The 15,210-nt window shown below is 41.1% G+C and overlaps 2 protein-coding genes across 2 annotated transcripts; one reads left to right on the top strand and one right to left on the bottom strand.

The window, feature by feature from the left end:
• Positions 1–6,849: 6,849 nt before the first annotated feature.
• On the bottom strand, positions 6,850–8,090 carry LOC133737086 (putative disease resistance protein RGA4). Its single transcript, XM_062164712.1, has one exon. It carries the CDS (start codon positions 8,065–8,067, stop codon positions 6,904–6,906), a length of 1,164 nt encoding a protein of 387 aa, XP_062020696.1. The 5' UTR covers positions 8,068–8,090; the 3' UTR covers positions 6,850–6,903.
• Positions 8,091–10,869: 2,779 nt separating this feature from the next.
• On the top strand, positions 10,870–12,315 carry LOC133723993 (disease resistance RPP13-like protein 4). Its single transcript, XM_062150860.1, has one exon. It carries the CDS (start codon positions 10,870–10,872, stop codon positions 12,313–12,315), a length of 1,446 nt encoding a protein of 481 aa, XP_062006844.1.
• The last annotated feature ends 2,895 nt before the right edge of the window (positions 12,316–15,210 follow it).

Genomic DNA, 15,210 nt, shown 5'->3' on the forward strand with positions numbered 1-15,210 from the left:
GGTAAGCTTTTTAAGCCCGTATGAGTAAACTCAATTAAAATGACTCACGTCACTCATGCTTATAATTTTTCAACTCGTGAGATAAATTAAAACAACAACACTTAACTCCACAAAACACAACCAAACATACAATCACACTAGGTAAACAATTAGTAATCCCTGCATAGAAAATTAGTTCAGGAGATTACATTAAAACAAACAATACAAAAGGCAGTAATCCCTGCATATAACTTAGTTCAGGAGATTACATTAAACAAACAATTCAAAAGACAGTAATCCCTGCATATAACTTAGTTCAGGAGATTACTTAAAACAAACAATACAAATAGAATGACACGAAAAATAGATAAAGAAGTCAAACAACTCACACTAGAGTCGATGATCACCCATCAACACCAAAGTCGATGATCACCCATCAACTCCAAATAAATCATCTCACAACATGACTCGTTTTCAAAATTCGACATCCTTACCCCCTCAAGGTAACATACATCACAAAAGTAATAAAAAATCATACTATCCCTACTCACTCATAATATGAAAATCATGTCCCTCTTGGACAATAAAAGAAAGAACCCACCCGAACTCTTTTAAAAACACGTGCACTCATGGGCCTCAAGTGACCCAACGCGTCACTCCCATGAAGTACGTACTCATGGGCCTCAGGTAACCCAACGCGTCACTCCCATGCAGTACAAAGGCAGACAGACTAGAGCTCTAACTGATAGTAACCACTAACCCGACCAAAGGTGTGGTTCCCGATATACTTGCCTCAGTCACCACTGTGACACCAGATCCGTAGATTCGAAAACAGTCACAACTGTGACACCAGATCTGTAGATCCGAAAATATTTATGAAGTCCCACACAACTCAACACATCATACTCAACACAAGATACTCTTTAACACAATCACATCAATCAATCACATGATATATTGCATTCCCGAAAAGAGTAAATGCACAATTAATAATGCGAATAATTCCCAAATCATACACATATCCCAATGTCACTCCATCCATATATATATTCCAAGTAAATATATATATACGTAATCATTCACGCAGGAATGACCACTAATACCAACTATAGTTTTATAATTTATACTTCTCGAAAATCATTATATATCAAAACATTGTTTTAACTTACCTATGAACCGTTGTCGATCAAGTTCATATATTTTAAAACAAATAATTGTTTCGATAAATACGATTTTTCATGCTAACAATTAAATATACTAAATTAAACATGACTAATTTATCGACCGAAACACCGTGAGATTTACTCACCTCAAATCCAGCTGCGTCTTCAATATAGCCCAAAATCACATTCACAACCGTCCGCCCAACCAAAATCGTCAATCACCTAACCAAATACGATATTTAACTTAGCGCACAATTCATAAAATGCACATATACAAAGATCCAGCGGTCGGATCTTCACCCATGACCACACAAAGTCATCGGGACAGTCTTACGATCAACATATCAAAACTACAAGTCCATCGGACGGTCCTATCTTCACCGATCACCAATCGAACGGTCGAAATTGATTGAAACATAAAAATTCATAACTAAATCATACAGTATCCAAAAAATGCGTATAATATATCGAAATGATCGTATCAAAATGTAGAATCTAAAAATGCAGAGAAACGGTATTTTTTGATCCCCGGAGGTGGTCGGAAAGGGCCGCCGGAGTTAGTGACAGAGCCGCCGCCGACCACCACCAATGGTGTCGGGGCCGGGCTGCTTCTCTTCATCTTATCATGCTTATCAAAAAACTCTAAAGGCATGCTATCAAAAAACGTCAGGAAGGGATCGAAATCTACCTTTGAAGCTACGTTGACCGGGAAAATTTGCAGAATCCGGCGAGAGCTCCGATCTGCGTAAAAACCTCCTCCACTCGCTTCGATCCCTTATGGATATTTGTTCAGAAACTCAAGGTGAGCTCACTGGTTCAAGAATCACTCAAAACGACGTCCTGTAGCCCGAGATATTTGGATTGATAGCTCCGTTTCGATCTAGATCGGGCTGACTTGCAGCCGCTGCTACGGGCCGCGCCGCCGTGCAAGGCTGCTTCTGGGAGCTTCAGGAAGTTTAGGCGAGCACGAGGATGATGTTTGGCAAGGATCGATGGCCAGTAGTGTGAGATATCGAGCTTGGAACCAAATCGGGGTTAAACCGAACGGAGCTTCCCGCCGCCGCTGCTGGCCGTCCCACGGCACAAGGCTGCCACTGGCAGCTGGGCAAGGTCGAGGCGGAGCCAATGGAAGTTGTCCGGTGTCGATTGATGGCCGGTGGAGGGAGGGAGAGCTCAGTGAAGCTTGCCCTGTTTCTGGGCTCCGTCGCGCGCGCGAGAGAGAGAGTGAACAGTTGGTTTCCAAAAATGGGAGGCCGGGTGAAAATGGAAACTTTTCAAAAAAAAATTAGGGTTTTTTCTTTATATACCCGAAATGGAAAAATCTTGTAAATGTCATAACTAATTCATACGAATTCTGATCCTTGTGTTCCACATATCCACGAACTCGTATCGACACGCTCTACGACTTTCATGAAGGAAGTTTTAGGAGAAACCCAACGAATAAAAATTCAACCCTTGCGCCCCCCCCTAAAATGACGCTTCCTGAATAATTATTCGCCCAAAACACTTCCGCTCCATCCATGAGCCACGAAATCGTCCGATAATCACTAAATTAAATTCCAGAAAATCCTCTGAAAATAAATACGAATTTCCGGGGCATCACAACCGCGCTCCGAGCGAGGATTTTGATGCAAGGGACTGGACCTTGGCATATGTAAGGGAGCTACCCTTTAGTTATCCCGTTGGGATACGTCGCTCGAGTAGAGGATTTATGAGGGCCTGTAGGCCTCATGTACGTACAACGACTTTGGTACCCGTTGGGGTATTGTATAGGCGTCGACCTCCAGTACCCATTGGAGGGCCCGGTCTCTGGTACCAGGCTGGGTAGTGAGAGGGCTTGGTGCCTCTTATTCCCGATGGGATAGCATGAGGGTCTGTACCTCATACCTCATACCCGATGGGGTAGGATGAGGGTTTGAGATTCGTAACCCGGTGGGGTCACATGAGGGCCGGTAGGTCTCCTTTACCCGGTGGTGTGACCCCTGGTAGAATGAGGGTTTGTGCCTCCTAACCCCGTTGGGGTACCTCGCATGATTGGAGGGGATTTATGCAAGGATTTGACCTTGGCTTACCCGTTGGGGGTACCTCGCTTAGGACGAGGATTTTAAGTACCGCGTGTTTACACTTTGTTTGGTGTCACAATTGGGTTGCAATTAAATAAAGCATGACATTAATACATAGGCATAATAGATATGATATCGGAATTAGCAAATGTCGTAGGCATGCTTAGATTATAGAAATCGTTATTGAAGCATGTAAAGCATTGCATTAGCTCAAATTTATATATATATATATATATATATAAGTGTAAATGAGAACTTATCTTTTGCCGATTGGAGAAGTTGAAAATTGGGATTGACCCGAATACCAAATCATGTTGGAATTGTCCAAGCATGACGCTCCATTGTTTTGAATGAGCACTTCAATATGTCGTTGATGGAAGCGATGCTCCGTTATTTGAGTCCTTAACATAAGATAAGGGATTAGCAACTTTGTTCATATAAATAGATTGACTAAATATTTGTAGTTGAGACTTTATGTAATCATGTTGAAACATAGCGTAATTATAACTACATGACATTAATAGACAACCAAATGTTTGAAGTTCACAAGCGTGAGCAAGTTCGAAGTTGGTGAAAACTAATTAATTTTGTGGTCATGAGACATGCCTATGTAATTGAATATATGATTGAATATTTGAAACACACAAATAAGTGGAATAAGCAGTAGACTACCTTGTATGTGAGACAAGTATATAGTAATGGAGGTGAGAGCATGAATATAGAGCTGCTAGCTATAGGAATGCAGAAGCAGACAAGCATGCCATTTTGTGCATGTGTGTCACCAATTTAGAGAATGGCATTGACACATATGTGATTTAAATGATGACAAGTGCGCTTTAGCAGTAGCTATGCTATTTATAAGTTAATTATAACAGGCCGAGTGTATGTGTGCATAGCAACAAAAATGGAAAATCATGCTCAATAAGAATTTGAGTACACGATAAATAATCATGGGAGCGACGGTGCTCATCCCGTATTGATCACAACTATTGCATGGGAATAGTAATGATGGGTAAGTAGGGCATGTAACGATGAACAATTTGCTGTGAAATTAAAGAAGTAAAATATAGAGATGAAACAAATGTGCTATTGTGTAACATCTGTTCTACTCTTGCATGGAATGATGCTTGATAATGTATATTTGGTGAGATGGTTGGTATTTATGAATTGTCATAGGGATGCTAGCCAATGTGATAATGATAATTGATGAAATCATGCTATAGCAACTAAGTGTATTTGTCATGCTTGTCATGTACATTAAGGAAGCCATGTGATATTGTCATGGTAATGCACCCGTGTGATATTAAATGTAGTAATTATGTACTAAGAAATCTATACTTGACATGTGTGCCTCCTAGGATTAAAATAGGCATGACTCATGGCGTTGTCAGAAGCATGTTTCTAACAATTAAATTATCTTTATACATGTTGCCCTTTTTGACTTTGATCTTTTGTAAAAGAGTAAGGCTGGGACTTATCTGGATGAAGAGATTTGTTCAATACGGTGCTCTAGCATGAGAGCACAAGCCTGAAACAGACAGAGGCCGAGCAGGTTGTGTCTCCAGGTGAAGATTGGCTTGATATATGAAGGATCGAGCTGCCGTAAATGGGGAACTCCCGTACTTGAACTCCAAGGTCCTAGCGCTGCAAGTATGTTCTTTAATCAAAGCACAGGGTATTCGGTTACCGGGAGAGTGGTGCCGGGTAAATGAGTTACCGGAAGGGTGGGTGTTCAAACCAACTTCCTTGGGTGCCCAGAGCAGAACCATTCTCTTCTTTCCACTGTTTTTTTTTTTTTTGGTGTGAACGGTACTTGGCCGAATTGAATACCGGCTTCATGAGTTTCAAATGCTGCAAGACGGGTCAACGAGACCGAGATGGGTCAGCGGGTCCGAGACGTATCAAGGCACCGAGACATTGGGGTACCGAGAAGAGCAGCTGGTAGTACCGGTGAGGGGAAGTACAAGTCCATGGAAGCCCCGGACTAGTGCTGGGTTTGAACAGGGAAAGCGCAGCGAGTACCGGAGACTGCTCGACCAAGATGTCACTGAATTTTTTTTTTTTTTTTGAAGTCTTGTCTCGGAGGCAGGAATGTTTGGAAGACTCGGAGTCGGACTGAGAAGAAGTCTCGGTCGTTGGGTCAAGGCTGAGAAGATGAGCTCGATGTTAAGGTACCGAAGCAAACTAGCTGCCAACAGATCATGCCCACTCCGAGTGTCTCGGTGAAGGAGGTGATTTCTCGAATGCCGGGTCAATACTCGTTGTTCCCGGACCGGCCAAGTTGACTGGTAGTGGTGGAATTTCAAGGCATCGAAGTTTGGAAGTTGCCTCATGTCGCCGGTGGGCTCGGAGGTCGTCGACTGATGTGAGAGAAGCATCTTTGGGTGGTACCCGACAGATCAAAGAGAGGAGTTGCGGAGATGATGGACTTGTGGCAGCAGAATCAGACTCATGGCTAGTGTGCGTGAAGAGGTAGATGCGAGAGAGAGAAGGGTCCGGGTTCAGAGAGAGAATTCGGGGTGTCCAAATCAACTTCCCTGGTACTGAGAGCCATTTTTTTTTTTTAAGAACAAGACCAAAGCTCGGCTTCGATAGGTACGGGTACAGGAGGATACTCGGCCGAGGTTGACTTGAGAAGTCACCAGGAGGTTGATGCGGTCTTGAGTGGTGAGATGGTACCGATGAGTCACTGGAGAATTTTCATGGAGGCGTCCCTGAGGCTAGCGAGAAGAACATGGTCCCGGGAGGCTCACGTACCCGCTGGCTCATGAGAGTCCCGGAGAAGAGTGAGGTTTGGGAGTGGGGTTGAGGGTACGGGGATGTGCAAGTACCCGCTGACTCACGTACCCGCTGGCTCCTCGGAGGCTTGGGTGAGGTTAAGAGTGAGGGGTGTCCTGTGTGTACCCGCTGACTCATGGTACCCGTGCATGACCCTTGCTCGAGGTGCGGGGTGTCTTGTGCGTACATGATTGGTGGTTCCCGTACATGACCCTTGCTCAAGGTCGGAGGTTCATACCCAAACCTAGGGGCCCTCCTTCTAGCGCCAATGTTTCTGTGTGAGAATACGGAACGGGAACTAAGTATGGATCATGATGGGGAGAGAGAGAGAGAAAGACACAAGCATGTATAGTGGTTCACCTTGCCTTTGAGGTAAGGCTACGTTCACTTTGAGAATTCACTATGAGTGAGGCCATATAGCTTTTGTAGTATACAAGTATGGGGATCATGGATCCCATCCCCTTCCAAGAAGGGGAGGACTTCCTCTTATAGCTAAAAGAAGTCCTATTCTATTCTATATTTCCGATGTGGGACAACAATACACATATTGCTTCTCTTGAAGCCTTTTGGAGAGCATGAGAGAGTGGCCTCCTGGCAAGATATCGGCCGACCTCCACTATAGCAACGTAGCTTGGGTGTCGGTCTACCGGATGCATGTCGTAGGCGGGACTAACCATGTCGCGGGGGCCACCTACGAGGTTGTTGCTTACGCTTGGCGGTATGTATGTGATATAGGCGGTATGTACAACAACTTAAAACTGTGCATTTATTTTCAGCCGTCAGATTCACTTGTCCCTCACAGTCCCTTAGGTGAGCAGGCCTTGAGATTTACCAGGCTTGAAGATCGAACAAATATTAGTGCTGACATTACATGAAATTAATTTGAAGAATAATAAATACATAAATAATTTGAATGTAAGTTACAATTTGAAAAGGGGTACAGCGGATAACAAGTCAAACTGGTTGTCTTCTACAGGATCAAGAGTGTTTGCGATTGTCTTGGCAACCAACGGTAGACCGTGGCACCGATCCTTGATGTCCTCAATCTTTCTCGTAACTTCATCACTCAGCTTCCCCACTCTAGCCCTGTAAATCTCCTCAAATATACGCCCACAAATCTCTCGGTCCAGAGGCTTAACATGAACCAATTTCAACTCATGTTGTTTCCCCAGCTTTAGAGCTACTTCCTTCAATCTAGTAGTGACAATTATAGCACTACCATTATGCTTGGGCAATCCGCTGCATAAGCGTTCCATAATGTTAATGTGCCGATGACACACATCATCCAACACAATCAAATAACATTTTCCTGATAACAGCAGGCGGCTTAGCTTTTCCAGTAGCTTATCAAGGCCAACAATCCTCGCCTCTATGATTTTGTCATTACCATCAAAGATACATGTTTCAAAGCTAAACCTACTATATTGATGTTCTCCTTCAAAGGGTAGCCACAGTATATGATTAAACTTCTTCTGCACTCCGTCGCTCTTCAAAACCTTCTGAACCAGGGTGGTCTTACCCACTCCAGCAATACCAACGACCCCAATTGCCGTCAATTTACCAGCACTACTAGAACTGGAACCCTCTGCTTCAAGTAGTAGTAAGTTCTCAATCTCCTCTGATTGCTTATCAAATCCCAAAACTTCTGCTGAAAGTTTAGGTCTGGTGACTCCCGTCTTTTCCAGAGGATTGCCACCATTTTGCCGCAACGGCAATTGCTCAAGCTCCTGTTTTATTTTGGCCAGCCGACTCTTTATCTTTGAGATGAAAGTAAATCTTCGAAAGTTGAAGCGTGAGTACATATCAGTAATCTCCATGCACTCATGTGCGAAGACTCGGCACTCAGCCAATGCATCGTTGAGATTATTGTAGAGCACATCGATAGTTTCAGAGTAGGTATAAGGTTTCGGCATTATATCTCTCTCATTCACAACATCTTTGATTGCTTTGAAATCAGACACGAGATCTTTTATAGATGATTTGAAGACAGAGATGGTAATAGAACCTGAATTAGATTCAGACTCTAGCTCTGCTAGAGACTTCAAGAACTTGTTCCACAGGAATTCAGCAACATCCAATGCCATATATAGTACTCGCCTTTGCGCGCAAATGCGGAAACCAAGTCAAACCTGTGAAATTTTTGGATAAAGATGGTTTATATCATCAATGATTTTATGATCTGAGTCTCACTATATAAGCATCTGCACTGAGGTTATATAACAAACTACAAGGGCAAATTGCATTCATAAGAAACTACATAACGCAGCATTGAAACCTCAAGGTTCAAATAGATTTCGTGAAGAAAGTAGAATTTGCAGAAGATAACAGACTACAAGTGCAAGTTAAGATTATGCTCTTTTGTACTCTATCCCAAAGATCAACGTCTTTCTTAGAACCTAGTGTTTCATTCACATTATTTTGCCAATTAATGTACTTGACAAATGCATACTTTTTTCTCTGTGCGACTCTCCTATCAACAATAATCCTATCAACATATTCGCAATTTGGATGTTAAAAAAAAAAAAAAAAAAAAAAAAGAAAGAAAGAAAGAAAATTTGCTCCAGGTGGTTACAAAACATACTTGTAAGTTGATAACAATCTAATGACCGTTGGTGGGTGGCAACCCGGTAGAGCAGAGTTGGAGAGCTGGGATCTGGCCTGGTGAACTGTCTGGAAATTAATCTCCAGCTATATGATCAAATGCATCGATCAGACTTTTTTGATTCAAAATTAAGGATTTCAGTTGAGTAATAGAGATATTATTGTGGAGTTTTGGAATAAAAATATAGCACTCAAAGAATTGATTCGCCAAATAAATAAATCATCTATTCAATCAACTCCGATAGAAGATTTTAAAGCTTAATGAGAGCTCTTCTCTTCTCTCTCTACTGGCGGCGGCAAGCCCTAGGTCTAGGGTTTTGCTCGTCGAGATCTTTGGCCTCCGATGATTCCCCTCGTGAAGCCTGTTTGTCGTCCTCCTTGAGGTCGTCTGTATCCTATGTTCAACCGTTGGGTTGTGGCACCCGTTTCTTGATGGACTGTCATTCTAAACTATACGGCGGTGCTCGTGGGGAGTCTGCTCGGGAGATCATTTGCTTGAGGGATTCTCGCTGGAGGAGGTGCTTCTCCAAAGTGGGTTTGTGGGAGAAAATCCTACTTTGGGATCCTGGATCTATTTCGTCTCTTTCGCGGGGATGGAGAAGTGGGTGCTATAGGGACCAGGTAGGCCTGATGGTGGCAGTCGGTGACAGTAGAGATCGGGATGACATCCGATCGCAGGGGCTGAAGGACTCTGGTTGGTATAGGGGTCCGATCCGGGTTGCAAGGTTGACTTGGGATGGTGGTCTTCGGAGCGCCATTTCCTTCTAGCGCGCCTATGTTTCCTCTAGTGGCGTCCGTTCATTGCCCTCGTGGCCCTCGTGCTCTGGTGTACTGGCAGCAGTGGTCGGGTGGTGCCAGCGAAGGGCTAGGGAAACCAATCGGAGTGGTCTGGGTGGTTCGGGTGCCCATAGTATTTCTCTGTGAGCCTGGGTCTGTATTGTTGGGCCTTGCAGGGTGTGTGTGGGCTTTCCCTAGGCCTACGCACTCTTGGGCTCGTGTTTGGGACCCAGGTGGTTGTTGTTGCTTAATCCGGGCTCTAGTTCAATTTTGGGTTAGAGACTTGGTCTCATGGTTCTTGTTCTTGAGTGTTCGATTGCTAACGTCCAAGTTTTTGACACCCTTGGTAGCCTTCGTCCTCTCGAGAGCCTTACCTCACTCTCTTGAGGTGTATCTCCCAAGTTATGGTTACAATCCTGGTTACAGTTACTACCATAGTTTCGCTGCTGAATTGATATATGCAGTGCAGCTCTTGACTTTTCAGCTTCTAATCATGTCTGAAATGCATTTAGTCATACCCTGATTACTTTTTAAAATTAGATGCGCTTGTGCATCCTGTTATGTTTTATTGCTTCATTTCGATGCGTTTGCATCGCTCCATGTACTCCTCAATTTCACTTAATAAAGCTTTTCGTCTTCCTCTAAAAAATATATATATATATATATATATTTAAAAAATATATATATTTAAAAGTTCAATTAAATACTAAAATAATAATTCACATATCACTTGAAAATCTTTGTCTAAGCGAAGCGCTCAAACTTAGCCAATATATGAATTGTCCAAATTACCTCTCTTAGTCTAAAAAATAAAAACATAAAGAAAAATATAAATACAAATTTTCTTTTTAAAAGAAATGAATGACAATTGAATTGTCTTCACCAGTCACATGTGCATCAAGCTAGTCAAAAAATTTCATTTTCAAAAACCATATATGATAAAGTATCCAATCTGGAATGTCCCAAATTTTTTTTATTTTGCTCTGTTATCCATATTCGATTATTCTTCTTTTCCTTTTCCTTTTCTCTTCTTTGAAGTAATGTAATCAAAAGTATAAGAAGAAAAATAAGAAGAAAAATATAAATACAAATTTTCTTTTTAAAAGAAATGAATGACAATTGAATTGTCTTCACCAGTCACATGTGCATCAAGCTAGTCAAAAATTTTCATTTTCAAAAACCATATATGATAAAGATTCCAGATGGTCCCAAATTTTTTTTATTTTGCTCTGTTATCCATATTCGATTATTCTTCTTTTCCTTTTCCTTTTCTCTTCTTTGAAGTAATGTAATCAAAAGTACTTCAAAATTCTAGAGAAGCACTCCACATAAAGAAGAAGCCTCTACAACAAAAGTTGATTGATCAAGTTGGCTTCACTGAACATAAAGAAGAGGTCTCACCTATCCACCTATCAACTTTTGTTGCAGATCCGTGGTTACCACTCATAGTATCATATACCAGGTTTGAATTTGTCTCTCCAGAGAAGCAGTTAGATGTAACTCAAGAAATGTCAGAGGAGCGGCCAAGATTGGGCAAGGAAGAAGAATCTGATGTCATGATCGCCAACATCAGGAGGAGTTATGAAGATCTTGACGGCACGGAATTGAAGGTCTGCTTGCTTTCTTTGTCGATCTTCCCCGAAAATGCTGCCATAAAGAAGAGGCCTCTAATCTACTGGTGGATAGGCGAGGGCTTCATCACATCTACCAAAGAGAAGAGAGCAGAAGAGATCGGACAAGAAATCTTCGAAAAGCTCATGAGGAAGGACTTGATTCAACCAGGTGCAGGTGAGCCCAACTGTGAATTACTTGTCAAAAGTTGTACAATGCACCCTTGGATTCGTCGCATGTTGATATCATTGGCCAGTGAGGCTAGGCTATTCCACTTCGATTCAATATGGCCAATGATGCCATCTTATTCCATGAAAAAGTATGGGCGTGCATGTTTCGTTTCTAAGGATCCAGAATATGTTAAGCCAATTGCCGAGGTTACCGGTGCTGAGTTCGATACTCTATTGACATTATTCAATGTAAATGTTCGATATCTTGATTTGGAACAAAAACGACTAGAGGAGTTGAAGAAGGTTGAGGTTCTTCAGCTTGGACGGTGGCAGAACTCGCCTACACATCACATTGAAGTGGAACATGGAAGATCTGTTGGTGCCTCATCAGCTGAGGGAATTCTATATGGTTTGGGGGCTCAGAAGTACTTGAAGGATCTGAGCCTCCGAGGAATATCGAGAATTACCCATCTCCCTGATTCAATCTTGAATCTTATCAGCCTCGAAATTCTCGATCTGAGAGCATGTCACGACTTAGAGAAGTTACCTCCGGATATCTCTTCACTGAAGAAGCTCACACATTTGGATGTATCAGAGTGTTTCTTACTAGAAGCCATGCCGAAAGGGCTTCAAAAACTTGCTTCCCTCCAAGTACTAAAAGGTTTTCTGATAGGAACACTGAAGAAAACTCCCTGCCGGCTTGGTGAGCTTGCCAAGTTGAAGAATCTAAGGCGGCTCAGCATACACATCGGAAATGAGGCTTTCGTTCAACCAGGAGAATTCACAAAGCTAGAGGGTGTAACTTCTCTTCGCCACCTGAAAATATCATGGGGAGTGCTTTCTTCAAATTTCAAAGACAAAATCGACAAGGAGTCCGAGAAATTATCGTTTCCACCCAACTTAGAAAAACTTGATCTTCAAGGCTTTCCAATACAGAATTTACCAGACGGGTTGAAGCCTAGCAAACTGAAGAAGTTAAAGAAGCTCTACATAATGGGTGGGGAACTCAGTAGCTTGTCTCATGGGGAACCTAATGAGCACTGGAAAGTGGAAATCTTGCGTCTCCATTTCCTGAAAAAACTGAAATCGCCAATGCTTTCTGTTTCTGGCAAAGTGGACTTGCCAAGCTTGAAGAGAGAGTTTCCTTGTATCCAGTACTGGGCAGTTTCATAAATGTTGGTAGATGAGCAAAATTATGCTACGATCTAGTTAGTCCAATTCTACCTTACATGTCTCGAACACTTGAATTGAACGTTGTGGGTTCTATTGTAAGCTGTTTTACTTTATTTTGTGAATAATAATATAATTGTGTATTTTGTTCCTTAATTACTTTACTTTTAACCACGTGGTGTGGTGTGTTGGTCGAACGGCCTAGTCTGGAACCCCCAGGTCTAGCGTTCGAATCCCAGCTCCATCCCGTGGCCAGCAGATTTGAGGGATCCTTTGGATTCGTGCGTCTGCGGTGCAGTGGAATACCACTGCATGGGTGTGTGAGTTACTAACAGCTAACTACCTGATCAAAAAAAAAAAAAATTACTTTACTTTTAGTACAAAATTTTTGGTAATTAATTGTTTAGCACCTCATAAAATTAATTTTTAATTGATCCATTTACAACGGGTCTCAATTTTCCCAGTAAGAAGCTCTCACTGGAAATTAAATGTTGACCAGAGTCAACATAATTAGAGAGGATTGATTTTTTTTTTTTAAAAACAGAAGATGACCAATAGTTTTATTAAATCAATTCAAATGGTTACAAATGCCAAAGCAATAAGCAAAAGTGCAGAAGACAGAGCATTTTTATTTCAATGTTATCTAGTTTTGTTGTTAGTTAATAATTAAGACCAAATCAACCGCCCTACAATTCTACAAATCCAACGGAAAAACAAGCTATCGAAACTAAAATTGAGGATAATCCAATTGGTCAGACAACAACTTTTCACTGTCGTCTGATGATAAGGCACGTTGCTGTTATCTATCTCAATGTCATTTGATGGGTCAATCAGACAATACATGTAACTATCGTCTGAGATTGTTTTGCATAAGAGCAGCGACTAACATGACTGCTGTCTGAACACAAAAAAGAATTACAGCATCCAGTATCTCAACTCTTTTGCAAATATGCTTCAGTTAGCAGCATTCTGGAGGAAGAAAACTTGTGAAGAATGTAAAACCATATACATGCTCACAACATATGCACATCAATTCGACAATTATCATAAAAGAACTAAAAACATACCTTCAGCAATAACAGGCATGGATTCCATCTTCTGCAGCTGCAAACTCGATCACTAGAATATAGCCTTCTGTTGCTTACCAACCTTGCTTCTCAATGGACAGAACTAATGAAATAATCGTGGTGGCAACAGGGACCAATTCATCCATATATATATAGGAGAGTTAAACCTCAAGAAGCTTCCCATTAAAGCAGTCCATATCGGTTTAGGTTTCCTAGTTAGTGAAGGAATGGATGGATTTCAAAACTTTTTAATTAGTGCGGAATTAGTTTAACCATTAAACTACTAACTAAACATAAAATCCATTCCTTTAACCCATGATCTTGGCTTATTGTGATATGTATATAAACATAGCATGCATAGTAAGGAAGAACAAAGAGGGAGTTTATGTTCTACTCACCCTTGGAGCGTGATTTTAATCCGATCCAAGTGAACCACCAAAGTTTCTCTCCTTGATCTCTCCTTGTGTGTGTTTCCTCCACCTTGAAGCACCTTGGATTAAGAACTCCTTCTTGTACTCCTTCTTGTGCTTGTAATCTTCTCTTTGATGTAACAAGTAAAGCCACAAAAGGATATGGCCTCTAAGGATCTTCACCAAGTGAATCAAGGGATGAAGAAAGATGAAAGAAAAGAAGAAATTATGCAAGTGTTCTTCTTTCCTTTAATTTTGTAATGGACCAAGAAAGAACTCTTTCTCTCTCTCTCTCTCTCAAATCTGAAAATAATAGTGTGGAGACACTACTTATTCTCTTTGTCCATGCTTTCACTTTTATATAATAGGAAATAACTCCAATTACTAAAAGAAAATATTGACTTTCATAAAGCCAATATTTTGGCTGGTCCATACTTGTTATTGGGCACTAAAAATGTGTCTTGGGCTTTCATTTAAATCTCATTTAGTGAAGCCCAAGTCCACACGAAAAGCCCGACAATCGTTTAGGCCCAATAGGTTCGGTTTTACCCGAAAAACCTAATTATGTCCAAATAATAAATCTAATTAATTATTTGGTCATAACTAACTCTTGTTTAATCTTCTTCATATACAATCTCAAGGATCCACTTATATGGTGTGCGATCTCTTAGGTTCTAATTAACAAGGCAGTGAAGTTTATAGAAACCATTCTATTTTGTTTACGAATCAAAAACTCCATTTTTGATTCTCCCTTGTTATTAGGATAATAAATGTTTATTAATCCTCGGGGACTTCACAAGTCATGAGTGACGTCTTGCAACATATCATGACTACCCTAGTTAATGTAGAATGACAAAGAACCTATTCAATTGGAATTACAATACAATACGGTCCTTCTCTAACACGATGTTCTAAATCACATCATCGGGGTATGGAATTGATATGTCAATCCCCTAATGTGATTTTCATTCTTATGTGATTCTTAGAATGTGATTAAAAACTCCTTTTTAAATCTCATTCAATGCTTTGGCCAAAGACTCATTGAATCACATCTTTGAACATACACCTTATTTACTTAAGGATAGAGATTCCTTGTTGTACACTCACATGTCTCCATGACCGAATTGATTATACCAATGAATGCATCTATTATATCCATTAAGGGACACAATATTATTGCATCATCAAGAGATAATCCATTCACTCATAAGACAACTATGGTGTCTCAGGTCAAAGGACTAATTTGTATTATTGCAATTTAGAGTTCAAGTTTGACATGTAAGTAAGACTCCATACAAGAACTCTAATGATCGCGTTCAGTGTACTCTTTAAGTTAAGAGCACCCACATACTTGTATTAGTGTCTCTACACAAATGACAAGAGACATATCATCCTCCATATTGAGCATACATAGTATGTGC

This window comes from Rosa rugosa, chromosome 1 (assembly GCF_958449725.1).
Source record: "Rosa rugosa chromosome 1, drRosRugo1.1, whole genome shotgun sequence".
Classification (NCBI taxonomy): Eukaryota; Viridiplantae; Streptophyta; class Magnoliopsida; order Rosales; family Rosaceae; genus Rosa; species Rosa rugosa.